The sequence below is a fragment of the Dermacentor silvarum genome, chromosome 3 (assembly GCF_013339745.2).
Source record: "Dermacentor silvarum isolate Dsil-2018 chromosome 3, BIME_Dsil_1.4, whole genome shotgun sequence".
Classification (NCBI taxonomy): Eukaryota; Metazoa; Arthropoda; class Arachnida; order Ixodida; family Ixodidae; genus Dermacentor; species Dermacentor silvarum.
Genome location: NC_051156.1, coordinates 11,127,959 through 11,142,327, shown reverse-complemented (window position 1 = coordinate 11,142,327; position 14,369 = coordinate 11,127,959). Strand labels below are relative to the sequence as shown.

General features: G+C 50.7%; 2 protein-coding genes across 2 annotated transcripts in view; one reads left to right on the top strand and one right to left on the bottom strand.

Annotated features, from left to right (window-relative positions):
* Positions 1 to 6,756: 6,756 nt before the first annotated feature.
* LOC119443724 (uncharacterized) lies at positions 6,757 to 7,647 on the top strand. The gene has a single exon (XM_049664493.1). The coding sequence runs from the start codon at positions 6,757 to 6,759 to the stop codon at positions 7,645 to 7,647; it is 891 nt and encodes a 296-aa protein (XP_049520450.1).
* A 3,126-nt stretch (positions 7,648 to 10,773) lies between these two features.
* The window catches only part of LOC119443723 (forkhead box protein E3-like), a 52,136-nt gene continuing 48,540 nt past the window's right edge, over positions 10,774 to 14,369 (bottom strand). Inside the window, 2 exon segments of the mRNA XM_049663208.1 lie at positions 10,774 to 14,050; positions 14,052 to 14,144. Coding sequence (XP_049519165.1) covers positions 13,733 to 14,050; positions 14,052 to 14,144 — 411 coding nt within the window. The 3' untranslated portion in view covers positions 10,774 to 13,732.

Sequence of the window (14,369 nt, the reverse complement as noted above, 5' to 3'; positions counted from 1 at the left end):
TGAAGTCTGCCCTGAGAGGATGTATGATTTACAGAAGACGCAAGTTCGCACCAGAGTCAGCGCCCATAGCATCATTGCCACGAGACCGGATTTCTGAAGCGAGTCCATATACAGTTGTCGGGGCTGACTTCTGTGGGCCACTTTATTGTCGTTCAGCACAGCAAACTCACCCCAAAGCCTACATTGCTGTCTTCTCATGTGCCGTAACACGTGCCCTTCATCTCGAGCTTACACCTGACATGACAGCCACCAGCTTCCTCGCCGCATTTCGGCGTTTCATCTCTCGTCGGGGCATCCCTTCGACCATTTATTCGGACAGCGCGCTCTCTTTTGATCACTGTGCTTGACAACTCGGAAATCATCCCGCATCCAGTTGGGCAGATTTCTGCAGTGCACGTCGCATCGAATGGAAGTTCAGCGTCGAGCGAGCGCCTAGGTGGGGAGGATGGTGGGACCGACTGTTCCGCATCACTAAGGACACATTGAAGCGCGCTCTAGGTCGAAATTCCGTCTCTTTTGAAGAAATAACAACTGTTCTCTGGGAGGTAGAGTCGAACATCAACAGCCGTCCCTTAACAGATTTGTCTGTAGACCCTGACAAGCTATTCCCTCTGCCGCCTTCACACTTCTTACTTGGCACACGTGCAACGTGCTTGCCTCAAGAGTTGGACGCCACGCTACCCCAGCAAACAAGCGTCTATCTGCGACGTCGAAGCATGCATCGGCAACCTTTAACAGACCATGTCTGGAAGCGCTGGCGCAAGGAGTATCTGCTGCTTCGGCGCTCTGCATACGAAGCGACACCCTAGCTGCCACCACGACTTCAAGTAGGAGACGTCGTCCTGGTGCACGACGACCATTCGCCGCCTATCCTGTGGAAGCTGGCCAGGGTGACGGAACTGGTCCATGGTCGCGACGGCGTCGCTCAAGCATGCTGCCTGAAGCTGGTGTCCGGCTCCGTGATAAGGCATCCCGTGCAAAAGGTTTACCTTCTTGAAGCCGGCGACATCTAGCAATCTGTCGGCCGCAGGAGTGTGTTACAAATGAAGAAGAAGGTGCGCTGAGCACGCGCAGCTGCCACGGGCGCTGCTCGCTCAGTTGCTACCAGATGGCGAACGAGTGAGACGTCCGGGTCCGGGTCTAATCCCCGTCGTTATTTTGCTACAGAAGGTATTCATTATTCGGAGCCTATTCCTTGCCGCAAATTCTACCAACATCTCCCCTCTAGTGTTGCTAGAATCGATGTCGTAGTCGCCAATTGCTTACTCGCCAGCCTGCTTTTTCCCCACTTTTGTATTGAAGTCGCCCATGACTATAGTATACTGAGCTTGCACATTTCTCATTGCTAATTCAACATATTCATAAAATTTTTCTATTTCTTCATCTTCGTGACTGGAGGTTGGGGCGTAGGCTTGTACTACCTTCATTCTATAACTCCTATTCAGCTTTATTACGATGACTGCTACCCTCTCATTAATGCTATAAAATTCATCAATGTTGCCTGCTATGTCCCTATGGACTAGAAATCCTACCCCAAATTCTATCTTATCTGGAAGACTTCTGTAGCAGAGGACGTGGCCCTTAGTCAGCACTGTATAAGCCTCACCAGTTCGTCTAACCTCACGAAGGCCAATAATATCCCTGGCAATGCCTGATAATTCCTCAAATAGCCCTACTAAGCTAGCCTCACTTGATAGAGTGCGCGTGGTGAACTTTGCCAGGTTCATTCACTTTAATTAATCTTAATTCGCTTTACTCCACCTTAAACCACCTTACTCTAACCTAAGTCACCTTACCCTTACGTCGCAGCCAGGTCGCTACGATGTGACGTGTGCAATGACGCACACACTAGGCCGACCTTTAGTCAGCCAGAACTATGGAGCCGTCATTGCGACGGGGAAATGGGCTCGTCTCTCACCCCGGCGGTCCGGGTTCGATTCCCACCCCAGACTCAAATATACGAAATTTACTTTTCAAAGGCATTATTTACCTTGTTTACAGGAACCTCCGTGAGAAAATGGACGTCAATCCGAGCATATTTCTTGCGCGTTTTTACTCTTTGCGCCGTCAGCCACTTTTGGTACCATCGATTCATCACGCCGGATTTTCTATCTCATGGGACATATGATGCTTTCGCATTAATAGGCTCTTTAATAGTGAGCCCATCCGCCGCTCTAGAACTCCGTCGAAATGCGCTACGGCGCGTATTCCTCCCGCTTGTTGTGCAGGTTCCATGCTCGCACATATCACCAAAAGGTATGCATGTATGATCAGCAATCAGCATCTCTGTACGTATTTTTACCACTGTATTCAGAAGGTAGAGCGAAGTGTCGCGGAATTCGGTTGCCGAAGTACGTTCTCCTCACAGATCCGCCATTCCGCCGAATCGGCAGAATTGAAATTGGTCTATATTTACCCAATGCATATTACAGCGAAGCTGTTAGGGGCTCAGTCCCAAAGGATCGAGTCCGCGTGTAGCAAAAAAAAACTATCATCATCAGCATTGGCTCGAGTGTCGTCGTCTTTTTGAGCGCACGGCCCCTCCTCAGTCCCGGCCGGCTGAGCCCCCACTATCTCTTTTCTCTTGCGCCAGTCGGCCTTCTCTTATGCCGCGTTCCCCCCTAAACAGAGTTCGGCCCGCCTGCGAGGCTAGCGCGGCAAGCCTGCTGGAAGCTGCGCCCGACTAGAGTTAAGCCCTGCTGGGAGGCTGGCGAGGCGGCGCGCCTCGGCTGCTGACGCACGCGCTTTCCCTCGCCCCTCCGGCTGCTCCGCTGAGTCTATAGACCGTTTTTTCACGGGCGCCGCCATTGCGCAGGCAGTGGCCGCCATCTATATGCAGTTGGCTTGCTGGCTTGGGCGAACGCCCGTGTTGTATGCTGTGGTATACGCTCGGCGGCAGTTTCTGGTGGATTGTTTCGCACACGCGCGGTCTATTTAGCATGGAATTGCGTCGTCTACGTGGGGAATGCTCTTGTGAAGCATTGTGAAGGAATTTAAGTCTGAAGTAATTAAGCGGCTGCAGTAAACTGCTGGTGGTAGGGCGGACGGAGCACCCAGCGCGAGGTGGGCGCGTTTGTTTGATCTTACGATCAGCCTGGGATATCAGGTATTTCTGAAAATTCGTTTCACGAATGTTACCTTACTGCAGCATTCTCAGCACTGTAATTCTAAGCTCTGGTTCAGCTGCAACGAGTAGTTACGAAACATTTGACTATCCTAACAGCGTGGGTACCATTCTGCTGGAGTCGTGCTGTTTACTTTGACAAGCGTTCAAGTTGTTATGTGTAGATACACTGGGCGACTGCTTTGTTTGCTGGGCAAGATTTCCGCTCACAAATAACATAGCTTGGTTAATAATAACCGCATACTGTACAGTGTGAATCACACTTTTCGAGTGGTCGAACGACCAGCTGCAGACTGCGCGAGCGTCCGAGGCAGCACTAAATGCTGTGCTATAGATTTGTTTGTTCTATATAGCGTATGGTCCAAGTAGTCCAAGCATGCGACACGACCTGCGTCGTTATCCCGTGTTCTGTTTTATTTGCCGCAAAATGAGGACATATGAACTCTTTTTTTTTCAGTTTCCCAAGTTCCGTCATTTCCGATGCATTCACCCACGTTACGGGAATTGTGTCCTTACAGATAGCTATTGGATTCTCTTTATGCGATCCCTTTTATATATTGTACCTTACAGGGCAAAAAAGGCAATGCCGATCTAAGCACGAAGCAATTGTGTGTATCATGTTGGTTTGTCAACCGCAGTGTTCGCTGTGTTGAGCAAAGCCTTCGGCCTCTAGCAGGAGGCTAACGTAGACATAGTGATTTGAAGTCTACTAGACTTAAAATCCGTGAGATCGATGCCGGTGGCTGATGCAAATGATTTAAACTCTTCGTCGAGTGAAAACCGATACATCCAACATAGTTCACAACACATACACACACCACGGCTGATGATGCACGTCGCATTTTTGCACATCCAAGAGAAATTTCCAGATACTGTAGCTACTGCTCCAGCTAAAGGCTGCACAGTGGTTGTTCCACGACCTCGTAAGAACTGGGATCCCGTAAATTGCGCTCAGGACTGGCTAAAACACCTCCTAATCGTTCCGGTTCGGAACGACCGGCAACACATTCAAGCCGCGCCGCACCTGCTCGCCCAAGCCAGAGAGGAGGAAAGGCTCGTCGTGCGCCCTTTCCTCCTCGCCCGATGAAAAGGTCTATTGACAGGGCCGCGCTGAGCCGTGCTCCCTCAAGGGCTGCAGAAGATAGCGTCAACCTTTCCTTTCCATACGAACCACTTACTACTATATATAGGGGTTTTACTTACTACCGCTGATAAATGGAAGGAAGGCCAGGAAGGGGCTGCGCGGCGGCCCGATGGCGGCGGAGAGATAGGCGGCTGCCACGCATTACTGTGCGTGTGTGTGTGCCCGCTCTCCGACTGCGGCGCATGCGCGAAGTCCTGCCGGCCTCGGCCGCCTGTGTAGCGTTTCTACTGCCGGTCACATCGGCCGCCTCGAGGCCTTGGAGCGCACAACCGAGCAACTGGAGGAGCGAGTCGCAGCCCTCCCGAATCAAATCATGTCGGCAGTCCGTGAATCCTTCCTGGACATGTTCACGGCGGCCTTAAAGCAAACCCTTCCCAAAATTGTGGCTCAGGTCTCTGACTCAGTCCTTAATGCCATGCAGCCCTGGGTCAGCTCCCAAATTCAAAATGCCACTCGTTGCGACACCCCGCTGCTCAAACGCAAGACAGCCTCCCGCCAGGCAGCAGAGGAAACCAGTTCAGGGCCGGCTCTCGGTGGGCCGGTGCAGCCCCTGATTGGGACTGCGCCTGCTCCCGGCCCGAGCCGGTCCCCCACCACGTAAAATAAATACAAGATGTATAGCCGACTAAACAGGAACGCTAAAAATCTTGAAAAATTTGAGATCATCCAATGGAACTGCAGGGGTTTTAGAGCTTAGAAAAAGCGGTCGCACCTCCAGCTCTACCTGCAGTCCTTCGGTGACATGCCGGCGCTCCTTGCCCTGCAGGAGCCTGGCATGGACGCTAAATTCTCAGGCTACAGCACCTTCCAGGGGGGCCCCTCGACGTGCATCCTGGTGAATAAGGCTTACACTGCGGTTCAGGTCGACTTAGACTTGAGTATCGAGCAAGAATACACAATGGTCCGGGTACTGCCTCTCAGACGCCGTGACCCGTCAATACATATCCTCAACATATACTGCCCCCGCATAAACCGCGCGTAACGTTTAGTGAAATCTTCCCTCGCGCGATCAAATTGGCAAGCAAAGAGCCTCTAGTGATCGTTGGAGACTTTAATGCCCCCAGCCTTCACTGGGGCTATTACTTCGAGAAGGCCAGAGGGCGTAAGCTGGCGGAGCTCATCTCCACCCTTCGCCCCACGTTGCTCACGGACCCGGCGTGCCACACCCGAGTGGGGAACTCGGTAATCCGTGACACGTGTCCGGACCTTTCTCTCGTAAAAAATGCTGGGGACGCCGCCTGGGAGAACTTGGGCGATTCTCTAGGCAGCGACCACTGCCTTCTGCGGGTTACACTCCTCGCAAAAGCAGCGCGTGAAAAATGGGGTCAAGCTAAGCTGACCGATTGGCACAAATTCCGAAATCAGACTATCCCTCCCGTACTCTTTTCTGGCGGCTACGCGGAATGGGCTAAAAACATAGACAACATTCAGAAACAACACGTCACTACACTACAAACCCCCGAAGAGATCCCCGCAGTGGACACTCACCTCCTGCACTTGTGGGAGGCGCGCCGAAGCTTAACTAAACGGTGGAAAAAGCAGAAAAACAATCGCAAATTACGCGCCCACATAGCCCAATTCACAGAGCAGGCTGCCGCGTATGCTGCCCAGCTCTCTGATTCAAATTGGATAGCGCGCTGTGACGCCGCAGCTCATGAGATGAGCTCCAGGGGGACATGGCGTTTTTTTCCGCAGTCTCATCGACCCCTCTCAAACGAGAGGGGAGACGGAAAAGCAGCTCCGGCGGGCTCTGCAGGGGTACCAAGGTAATACGGCGCAGTTTGCCGGACACCCTTTGGGAAAGATATCTCTGTCGTACGGAGGACCCGAGTGGGCCCGAGTGCACGTACTCTGGCAAGCTTAATCAACAACTCGATGCCCCTTTTGAGTTGCATGACCTTAAGGCGGCCTTGGCTAAAATGCGCCAGGGTACGGCTCCGGGACGGGACCGCATAACAGTGAAACTGTTGGCGAACCTCCCGGACTCAGCCTACCTTCATTTGTTACAATACATGAACCAAATCTGGGACGGGCGTCCACTCCCTCCCGAATGGAAAACGTCACTTGTAACATTCATCCCCAAAGCAGGTAAGGCCGTGAATACGGACAACCTGAGGCCCACATCACTGACTTCGTGTGTGGGGAAGCTTATATGGAGACAATGGTACGGGATCGCCTCTCTCCATACCTGGAGAGCAGGGGCTTCTTTGCAGCCACCATATTCGGGTTTCACCCGCACATGTCTGCACAGGATGTCCTCCTCCAGCTGCACAGGGACATAATACGACCCACAACTATGCAACACAATGACAAAGCCATCCTCACCCTTGATCTGAAAGGGGCTTTCGTCAATGTTAAACACGGTAGCATCCTGGCCAACTTGAATTCCACCGATTGCGGCGCTAAGACCTACGCATATGTAAGAGATTTCCTCTCTTAGCGCCAGGCCCTTCTTCGGATCGAGGACGAGGAATATGGCCCTTACACGATGGGAACACGGGGTACCCCTCAGGGAGCGGTGTTATCACCGCTCCTGTTCAACATAGCTATGATGCGCCTCCCAAGCCAATTGGCCCGGGTGGAAGGCATTCAACACGCGGTATATGCAGATTATATTACAATCTGGACCACCGAGGGGAGCCTTGGGGAAATAGAGGACCGCCTTCAGCGGGCCGCTTCCATAGCCGAGGCGTATGCCATCGACTGTGGGCTAAAATGTGCTCCAGCCAAATCAGAGCTTCTGCATGTCAGAGTGAACCCAAAGGATAAGTCAGCAATACACATCGCTCTGTCGGGAGGTCCTATCAGAGAGGTGAATGAGCTCCGGATTCTAGGCCTGTTCATTCACCACAGACTCCGACCGGACTCAACTATTGCGAAACTCAAGAGAGTAGGCGAAGAGGTAGGGCGCATGGTCCAGCGTGTTTCCAACAAGCGGGGCGGTCTGCGAGGCAGGGACGCGCTTCGGCTAGCCCATGCCTTCGTGACTAGCCGGATCCTCTACGCCGTGCCATACCTTCGCACTACTAAGCAAGAAGACGAGCGAATAGACGCCATCATCCGCAAAGCAACTAAGCGAGCCCTGGATCTCCCGGTGACTACCTCTAACGCAAAACTCAAGGCGCTGCGGGTGCTCAACTCCTACCAGGAGTTGCGGGAGGCCCACCTCGTGAACCAATACACGCGGCTCATGCAGACAGCCCCCGGGCGCCGCCTGCTCAACCGCTTACACATCCAACACGCTTGCACTCCAAAGGAGGCGGAGCGTATTCCAGAACTGTGGCGCCATATGCTCTGGGTCTCTCCGCTCCCTCGTAACATGGACACCGACACGCACGAAAGCAGACGACAAGCGCGGGCTCGGGCGCTTGAGAGATAACACGGTTCCCGACCTGGTGTATACTATGTAGACGTGGCAGGGCCGTCGCCGCAGGCTGTTACACGGCCGCCGTCGTTCACCGGGAAAAGCACGTTGATGGGCTCTCCTTCCGAGCCCAAAATTCAGCGCGAGCTGAGGAAGTAGCGATAGCATTTGCTGCCACGGACCCCAATTCGAGAATCATCATCACGGACTCCCGTAAAGCATGTGATCATTTCTGGACAGGGGAGATCTCCCGCCTAGCCAGTCAAATTCTAAGACGGGCTGCCATTTAGAGCACTGCACGGGCCGATTCGTGCGGCCCGGGCCCGTTTTTACATTGGGCGGCCCGCCCGAGCCCCATCAAAACCTTTATGGCGAGACCCGGGCCCGGCCCGGGCCCGGAATTAGTCTACGTTACCCGCCCGGCCCGGCCCGCCACCCCTTTAACTTAAGCCCGAGCCCGGCCCGAGCCCGGCCCGAACCCGGCCCGAACCCGGCCTGAGACCGAAAAATACATGTTTTTCAGAGTTGAGAAGCCCGAGAATAACTCGCAGAAAGCCCGAGCCCGGCCCGGGCCTGCGTCAAAAAACCCAAGCCCGGCCCGGGCCCGGGTCAAAAAGCACACGCCGTGCCCGAGCCCGGCCCGAGCCCGTGAAAAGACTGCTCTACCCGGACCGGCCCGGCCCGTGGGCCGGGCCGGGCCCGGGCTTTCGGGTAAGCCCGAGCCCGTGCAGTGCTCTACCAGTGCCATTGACCCAACACCGAAACGTATTATTTGGGCTCCTGGCCATTACCAAGAGGTAATGAGGCCGCTGACGCGGCTGCCCGAGCGCTTACCCACCGGGCTCCTCACCCTAGCTCTTCTAGCTCGGAGGCAAACCTACCGCTGCTGCGGTTCAGGGAAATTATAAGACATTATAGCGATAACCACCGCCTTTTCCCGACTCCTGCAAAGGGCGGAGGAGCGAACTTTAAGGCGCCTGCAGACAGGTACTCTACTCTGTCCTGCAATCATCAAACATTTCGATCCCAACACGGATGGGCGATGCCCGCACTGTGGGGAGACCTGTGATATCTTCCACATGGTGTCGGCATGTACTAAAATCCCCACCTCCCCCCTTCCCCTACCCCTTCCCGAGAGGCATGGGAGACTGCCATCCTCAACTGCTCCTCGCTGGAGTCCTAACGGGCTCTGGTGAAACGGGCGCAAGACGGGGCCTCGTCATGCGGTGTCCAGGACTAGGGACGCCGACCATGTAGCGGGGCACTCTGTGGCCCCCAAACTCTCTCTATTAGAGAAATAAAAGTTTTTCACCACCACTACCGGCTCTCTCCGGGCTCCCGCCTGTCTACGAAAAAAAGTAGGTCAACGGAGGATTGGGGTGTGGAGTTCGCGGTAGCGTTGGTTGTATATTGACCCTTTTCGCGGCGCTCCCGTGGGCGCTCCCATGTTTGATCACGTGGTGACGCGTCCATTTCTTGCCTCAGCCGCGTCCGTTGCCTCCGCGTTTATACAATACAAGCGCGTGACGCCGGTACAGCGCAGCCAACCTCCGTTTCGACGCATATCGTAGACGGTGACTTTGTGGACGACACTATGCTTTAGAGGATATGTAAGTGCTTTCAGAGCGCGTGCAGCGTATATGGTGCCTTTACTAAAAGCGGGACTAGAAATGTATACCAAGCTCTCTAAACTTTCCGCTTCTGAATTAAAGCGGGATCAGTGTGCTCTTAGTTATTTATTTGGCAAACATTTTGAACCAGCGGCTTGTCATATTTCTGATTCCGTAAAGTTCCTCGGTTCCTAGGTGCAGCCACTATCTGATTGTTTATTTTTAGCGTAATTGCTCACGGGTGTGCTTTGCTGCGATAGATTTGTTCTTGCTGCGCACAAATCTTGGAATATAAATGTTCTGTACTTTGCGGTAGCTCGTAGCAAAGACATATTATCGCTAGTCCCTCGCTTACTCTGTGGACCGTCACGAAACGTTCAGCTTCCAACATTCCTGTCTTGTCGACGTAGCCGCCGTCACTCATACTTCCGCCCATTGATTCAAGTAAGCGCCTATTCACTTATTATTGATACGTTGGCGATAGGGTGGGCGTAGGTTTGCGTGCGAGTAGGGGTGGATGTATGTAGATTCATGCGAAAAACTTACTATGCCGGTAAGCTGCACAACTTCCTTTTGTAACGAGTGGTACTCACTCTTAAGTGCCGACGTTCCGGAGTTGAAGCCCTTTCTTTGGAGCTTAGCATATTATATAAATCAGGCGGATGAATTATCTTTTTTTTTACCTTGAGAAAAGCAGTGCATCGTGAAGGGCGGCAACAGACTGTCTTTGGCAGCGGCGACACAGGTTGATGCCATTCCTTAATATGCGAATCACTATTTTTGCAGCGAACTACCGCACACGTCTTCCCTTTATCGTTACACATTTTGCAGCACGAATTGGGCAAGTGCATTAGCGAACACCCAGTTGCATTTCCGACAGCTGATCGCATAGTAGCAGGGCAGAAGCAGCAATGGTTTCGTATTCGTGCGCATTCGCTGAGGCAACGTATGGCGCGCCGCCGAAAGCGCCATCTTGTTCCTCTAGAGCAAACTGCTCCGCGAAAAGGGTCAATAGCTGTGGTCAAGGACTCTTGTCTGGGAACGTGGTACAAAAGAGTGAGGAATGCGCTAGTAACGCCGTCACCAGTGGACGTCAAGCCAGTTCTTTGAGAGCCGGGCATTGTATAGCCATCGTCTAAGTGCTAAAGAATACCCCATTGTGCTACTCGGAGCCCGAGAATGTAGCGATCGAGAATGGGTCGGTTTACCATTTTGTAGCCAAATTCAACATAGTAAATCCCCAATATAGCTAAACCCAACAAAGCAAATCCCAACAGAGCGCCAGAGGGTGAAAGGGAAGTCAGTTTTTTTATCTGCAGCTTTGTATGTGAATATGAGCCTCATAAACAAAACAAAAAAGCTGTCATGTGCCTAACCAGGAAAAAGGCAGTCAAAATCAACAACGCAGTTCAGAATAGTTTCGGTAACCTGTTTTAATAACAAAGTGAGAACATATCCTAATGAACAAAAATTTGTCACGTATCAAGATCAATAAAACGTGATATACTGTGTGCTTTTCTTTAGACAGACAGACAGACAATGAACTTTATTGTTTTCTTTAGACGGTACAGAAATTTTAAGAAATGCCTTAGGCAGATAGCACAATTACAGTCATTGAGCTGGGTTACTCAAAGAGGCGGACCTTACTTGCACGAGAAATTGAAAAGCATAATCTAATAATTAAAGTTCACTAATTAACGTTTTGTTTATTTATTTTATGGCACCTGCTGCAATGTACGAAACGCAGCCGGGATAATTTATCAATTTTTGTTACTTACTCGATTAAGCATTTTTATTTTCCGTGCGAGTAATGTCGGGTGCTTCGAGTAATCTAGCTAAAAGTGTATAATTACGCTAACTGGCATAGGTGATTTAAAAAAATACTGCATGGTCTAAGAAAGAAACACCCCGTATTTGTAGAATATGTAGAACGCTTCAACGTCCAGGCATGTATATTGATGCTCTCATAAGAGCTGATGTTTGAAAAATAATACATACAGGTGTATGAATGTTTTTGCATACAAGTTCAACACATGTGCAGGCAGTTCTGCCCACGACAGATGACACTCGCATAAAACATGTACAGGTGCCCACAAAATAACTCGGAACGCCGGACCGGTGGCCTTTCACCGACGGAGTGCGCCGGACAAAAAATAGTGCCAGGGTCTGCGCATGCGCGGTCTCCCTAGCAAGCTCGCCTCGCTCCCAGTGCATCCAAATAGGTGTTGCCTTGCTCCAAAAGAATAGTGTTGGGTGCTTTTAGCATTGTCGCAGGGGGGCTGTCCGGATGCAGTCTCTGAAACGCTGTGTGCGCGCGTGTGCGCGCGATGGAGCATAAGCGCTCGTGAGTACGCATTAATGGGCATCGGCGCCTTTTAAAGCGAAAGGCCTAACTGGCTATTAGTCGCGGAATGTGAACATCGTCGACAACACTTGCAGTAGCAAAAATCAGAAAGCGGCATACTACACCTCTACCGTTAAAAAAAGCATGTAAAAGGGAATGTAGCACTAAGCAGCTAAAACAATTAAGATTATTTCAATAGTCCCAAATACTAATTAAAAGTATTAGGGTAATTAACAAGACCAGAATGAAGATATCATACGACACCTTTATTAAAGCGTGCCAAAGTGAATTACTAAGTAACTAAGAATAATTACAACTAATTAAAGGTAATTAAGGGTTGCGAACAGTAATAGAGACTGCTTAACATCAATTCGAGACTCCGTGATAAGAGGGGACACGTAAAATTAAGACTAATTAAGAGTTTCAAAGAGCAGCAGATACTAATTAGGATCAATTAGAGACTTCGTAACAGCAAGCAAGAAAACAATTACACCTAATTACCAATTAATAGTTATTTCATTAATTTACCAACATAAGCAAGCAATCGCAAATGAAATGACGTTAAGGCATTAAAGCTTTCGCCGTCAAAGTCGCCTTATAAATCGATATGGGACCCCGCCGAACGTCTGTTTTGCATAGGCATTGAACTCACATAGCTGTACACTCCCTTGATTAGCAACGTATCACCACATTGAACGAAAAATTGAATGTTTGCGCCAACCAACGCAGACGCGCGTTGAAATGTTAGAGTACTCCATACTAAAACTGTAGCGAAGCGGCCACATTTCGTAAATAAATAGAGCACTATGCTATGTTCATTGTGACTGCGAAGCATTGAAGAGACCTTTATTATAGTGCCGCATGCATAAAATTAATTCCTGTGCATGAAATTGGCATGTTGGAATACGCCATCTGATGTCATTTTGAAAACTTTTATTACTGCACGCAGTCATCCTTGTTAAATGAGTCGTCGTTTTGCAGTCAAAATTCTTATCTTATTCCCAAGTAGTAAATACGGCTTGGAATATAATTTCACAAGTACTAAAATACTACACAGCGCATCACGATAATCCTGTTGAAAAGTGCGCTACAGTGCTATTATAGGCGAGCCGTGGCGCTCGCCCACATGAAAGATAAGCTATGAATTCATAGTTTCTTTAGGCGAAATAATTGACTCAGATATGCAAGACCTTAGGTATAATTAAAAGCAGAGCATGGTGAACTCACTGGTCACCACTCAGTTATGAACACTCATGGATTCCATCCACGCAAGCTATCCAGAAAGCATGACTATCTCTTAGAATGAATGCAGATTCCGACTAGAATACGCTACAAGGATTACGCGTGCGTTTAGAGATTACGCTGCATAGCGTGTGAGCACGCTGTAGCGTACAGGCCCCGATCCCTCCCAGATGTGTTGTCGCAGCGCTAAGAGGGACAAACACCAAGTTTCTTGACGCAAGGCAATGTCTATCTAGATGCACTAGGGAGCAAGGCTTGCTTGCTAGAGATGCCGGGTACGCGGAGACCAAGGCTGTAGTTTTCCGCGGGTGTGCTCTGCCGACGAACGGCCACCGGTCTGGCGTTCCGAGTTATTTTGTGTGCACCTGTACATGCAGCACGAGATACTTATTAGAACAGAGAAACGGTATGCATCTTACATTGTTTGCGCGGCTTTCCAAACCGTTATACAGTCGTGCCTTATGATGACAGAAAATTGTAAAACTGCCGGATGTGGTCTCTCATAGTTCCAGCACAAATTAGCATATGGACCAGTGAAACTATGAGAATATAAATCATTTATTATTGATTTGGTTGATGCTTTTGTTACTCCGGAAATAACACATTTTCTCTGACTCAAAATAGTTTTTAAAGGCAGACAAATAATGTGGTTTATGTCTGATATTTTCTCCAACCTGATCAGCCCTTTGTTCCACTCTCTCTAATTTTTGGAAGTGAGCAAAGACAAATTTAACTTCAGTTTATTTTAGCGGTGTCCTCAATATCAATCACCATAGACATGAACAAAAGGCTGGGCTTAAATCGGGATTGGGGTAAATAGGCTTACCATTGGATCCTCGAATCATGTCACGGTATTTTATTGAGATGGGAGAGTGCTTTGAGTGCGCGCGAGTCCTGAAGCTCGTCAGTAATGTCGTCCGTCGGCATTGGAGGTCGCCTGCTGAGTCCACAGGCCAGAAGCCCTCTGGGCCGCCTCGAAAAAGTGCTCTGCGCTGAGCTGCGGCTGCGCGACGCCCAAGTCGTGCTGGTGATGATGCAACAGCTGTTCACGGTAGCCGAGGAATGCGTCCGGCTGCGATGGCCGCACGGGCGAGAAGGCGCCCGGCATGCCACCAGCGAAGGCGGCTGGTCCCTGCATGTGTGGCATCCTGGAGGGCATCGGTGCCGCACCAGCCAGTAGTGCCCCTGGGGTGGGCCTCGGGCACCGGTTCATACGGCGGCGGCCGGTGGTAGTTACCGTCCTTGAACATGTCCTTGTACGCAGGGTGCAGGCACCAATAATTGCCTTTGGCTTCCGACGTGTCCTCGCGAGCCACCTAACACCAAATGAAGCGACAGGAAATTACTCTTTGCCTCGTGTGATGACAAAAGGCATGGCGCTCAATTGTTTGCATTCATTCGTCTGATATCGCTATACGACAGGCGCTGTGAACGACGACAGCAGTATCTGACGAGGGAAGTGATTGTCATTGCACTCTCCCTATATTTGCTATTTTTACATCGACAAGTCGTGAAAAAATTTCGCCAGCCGTAACCACAGT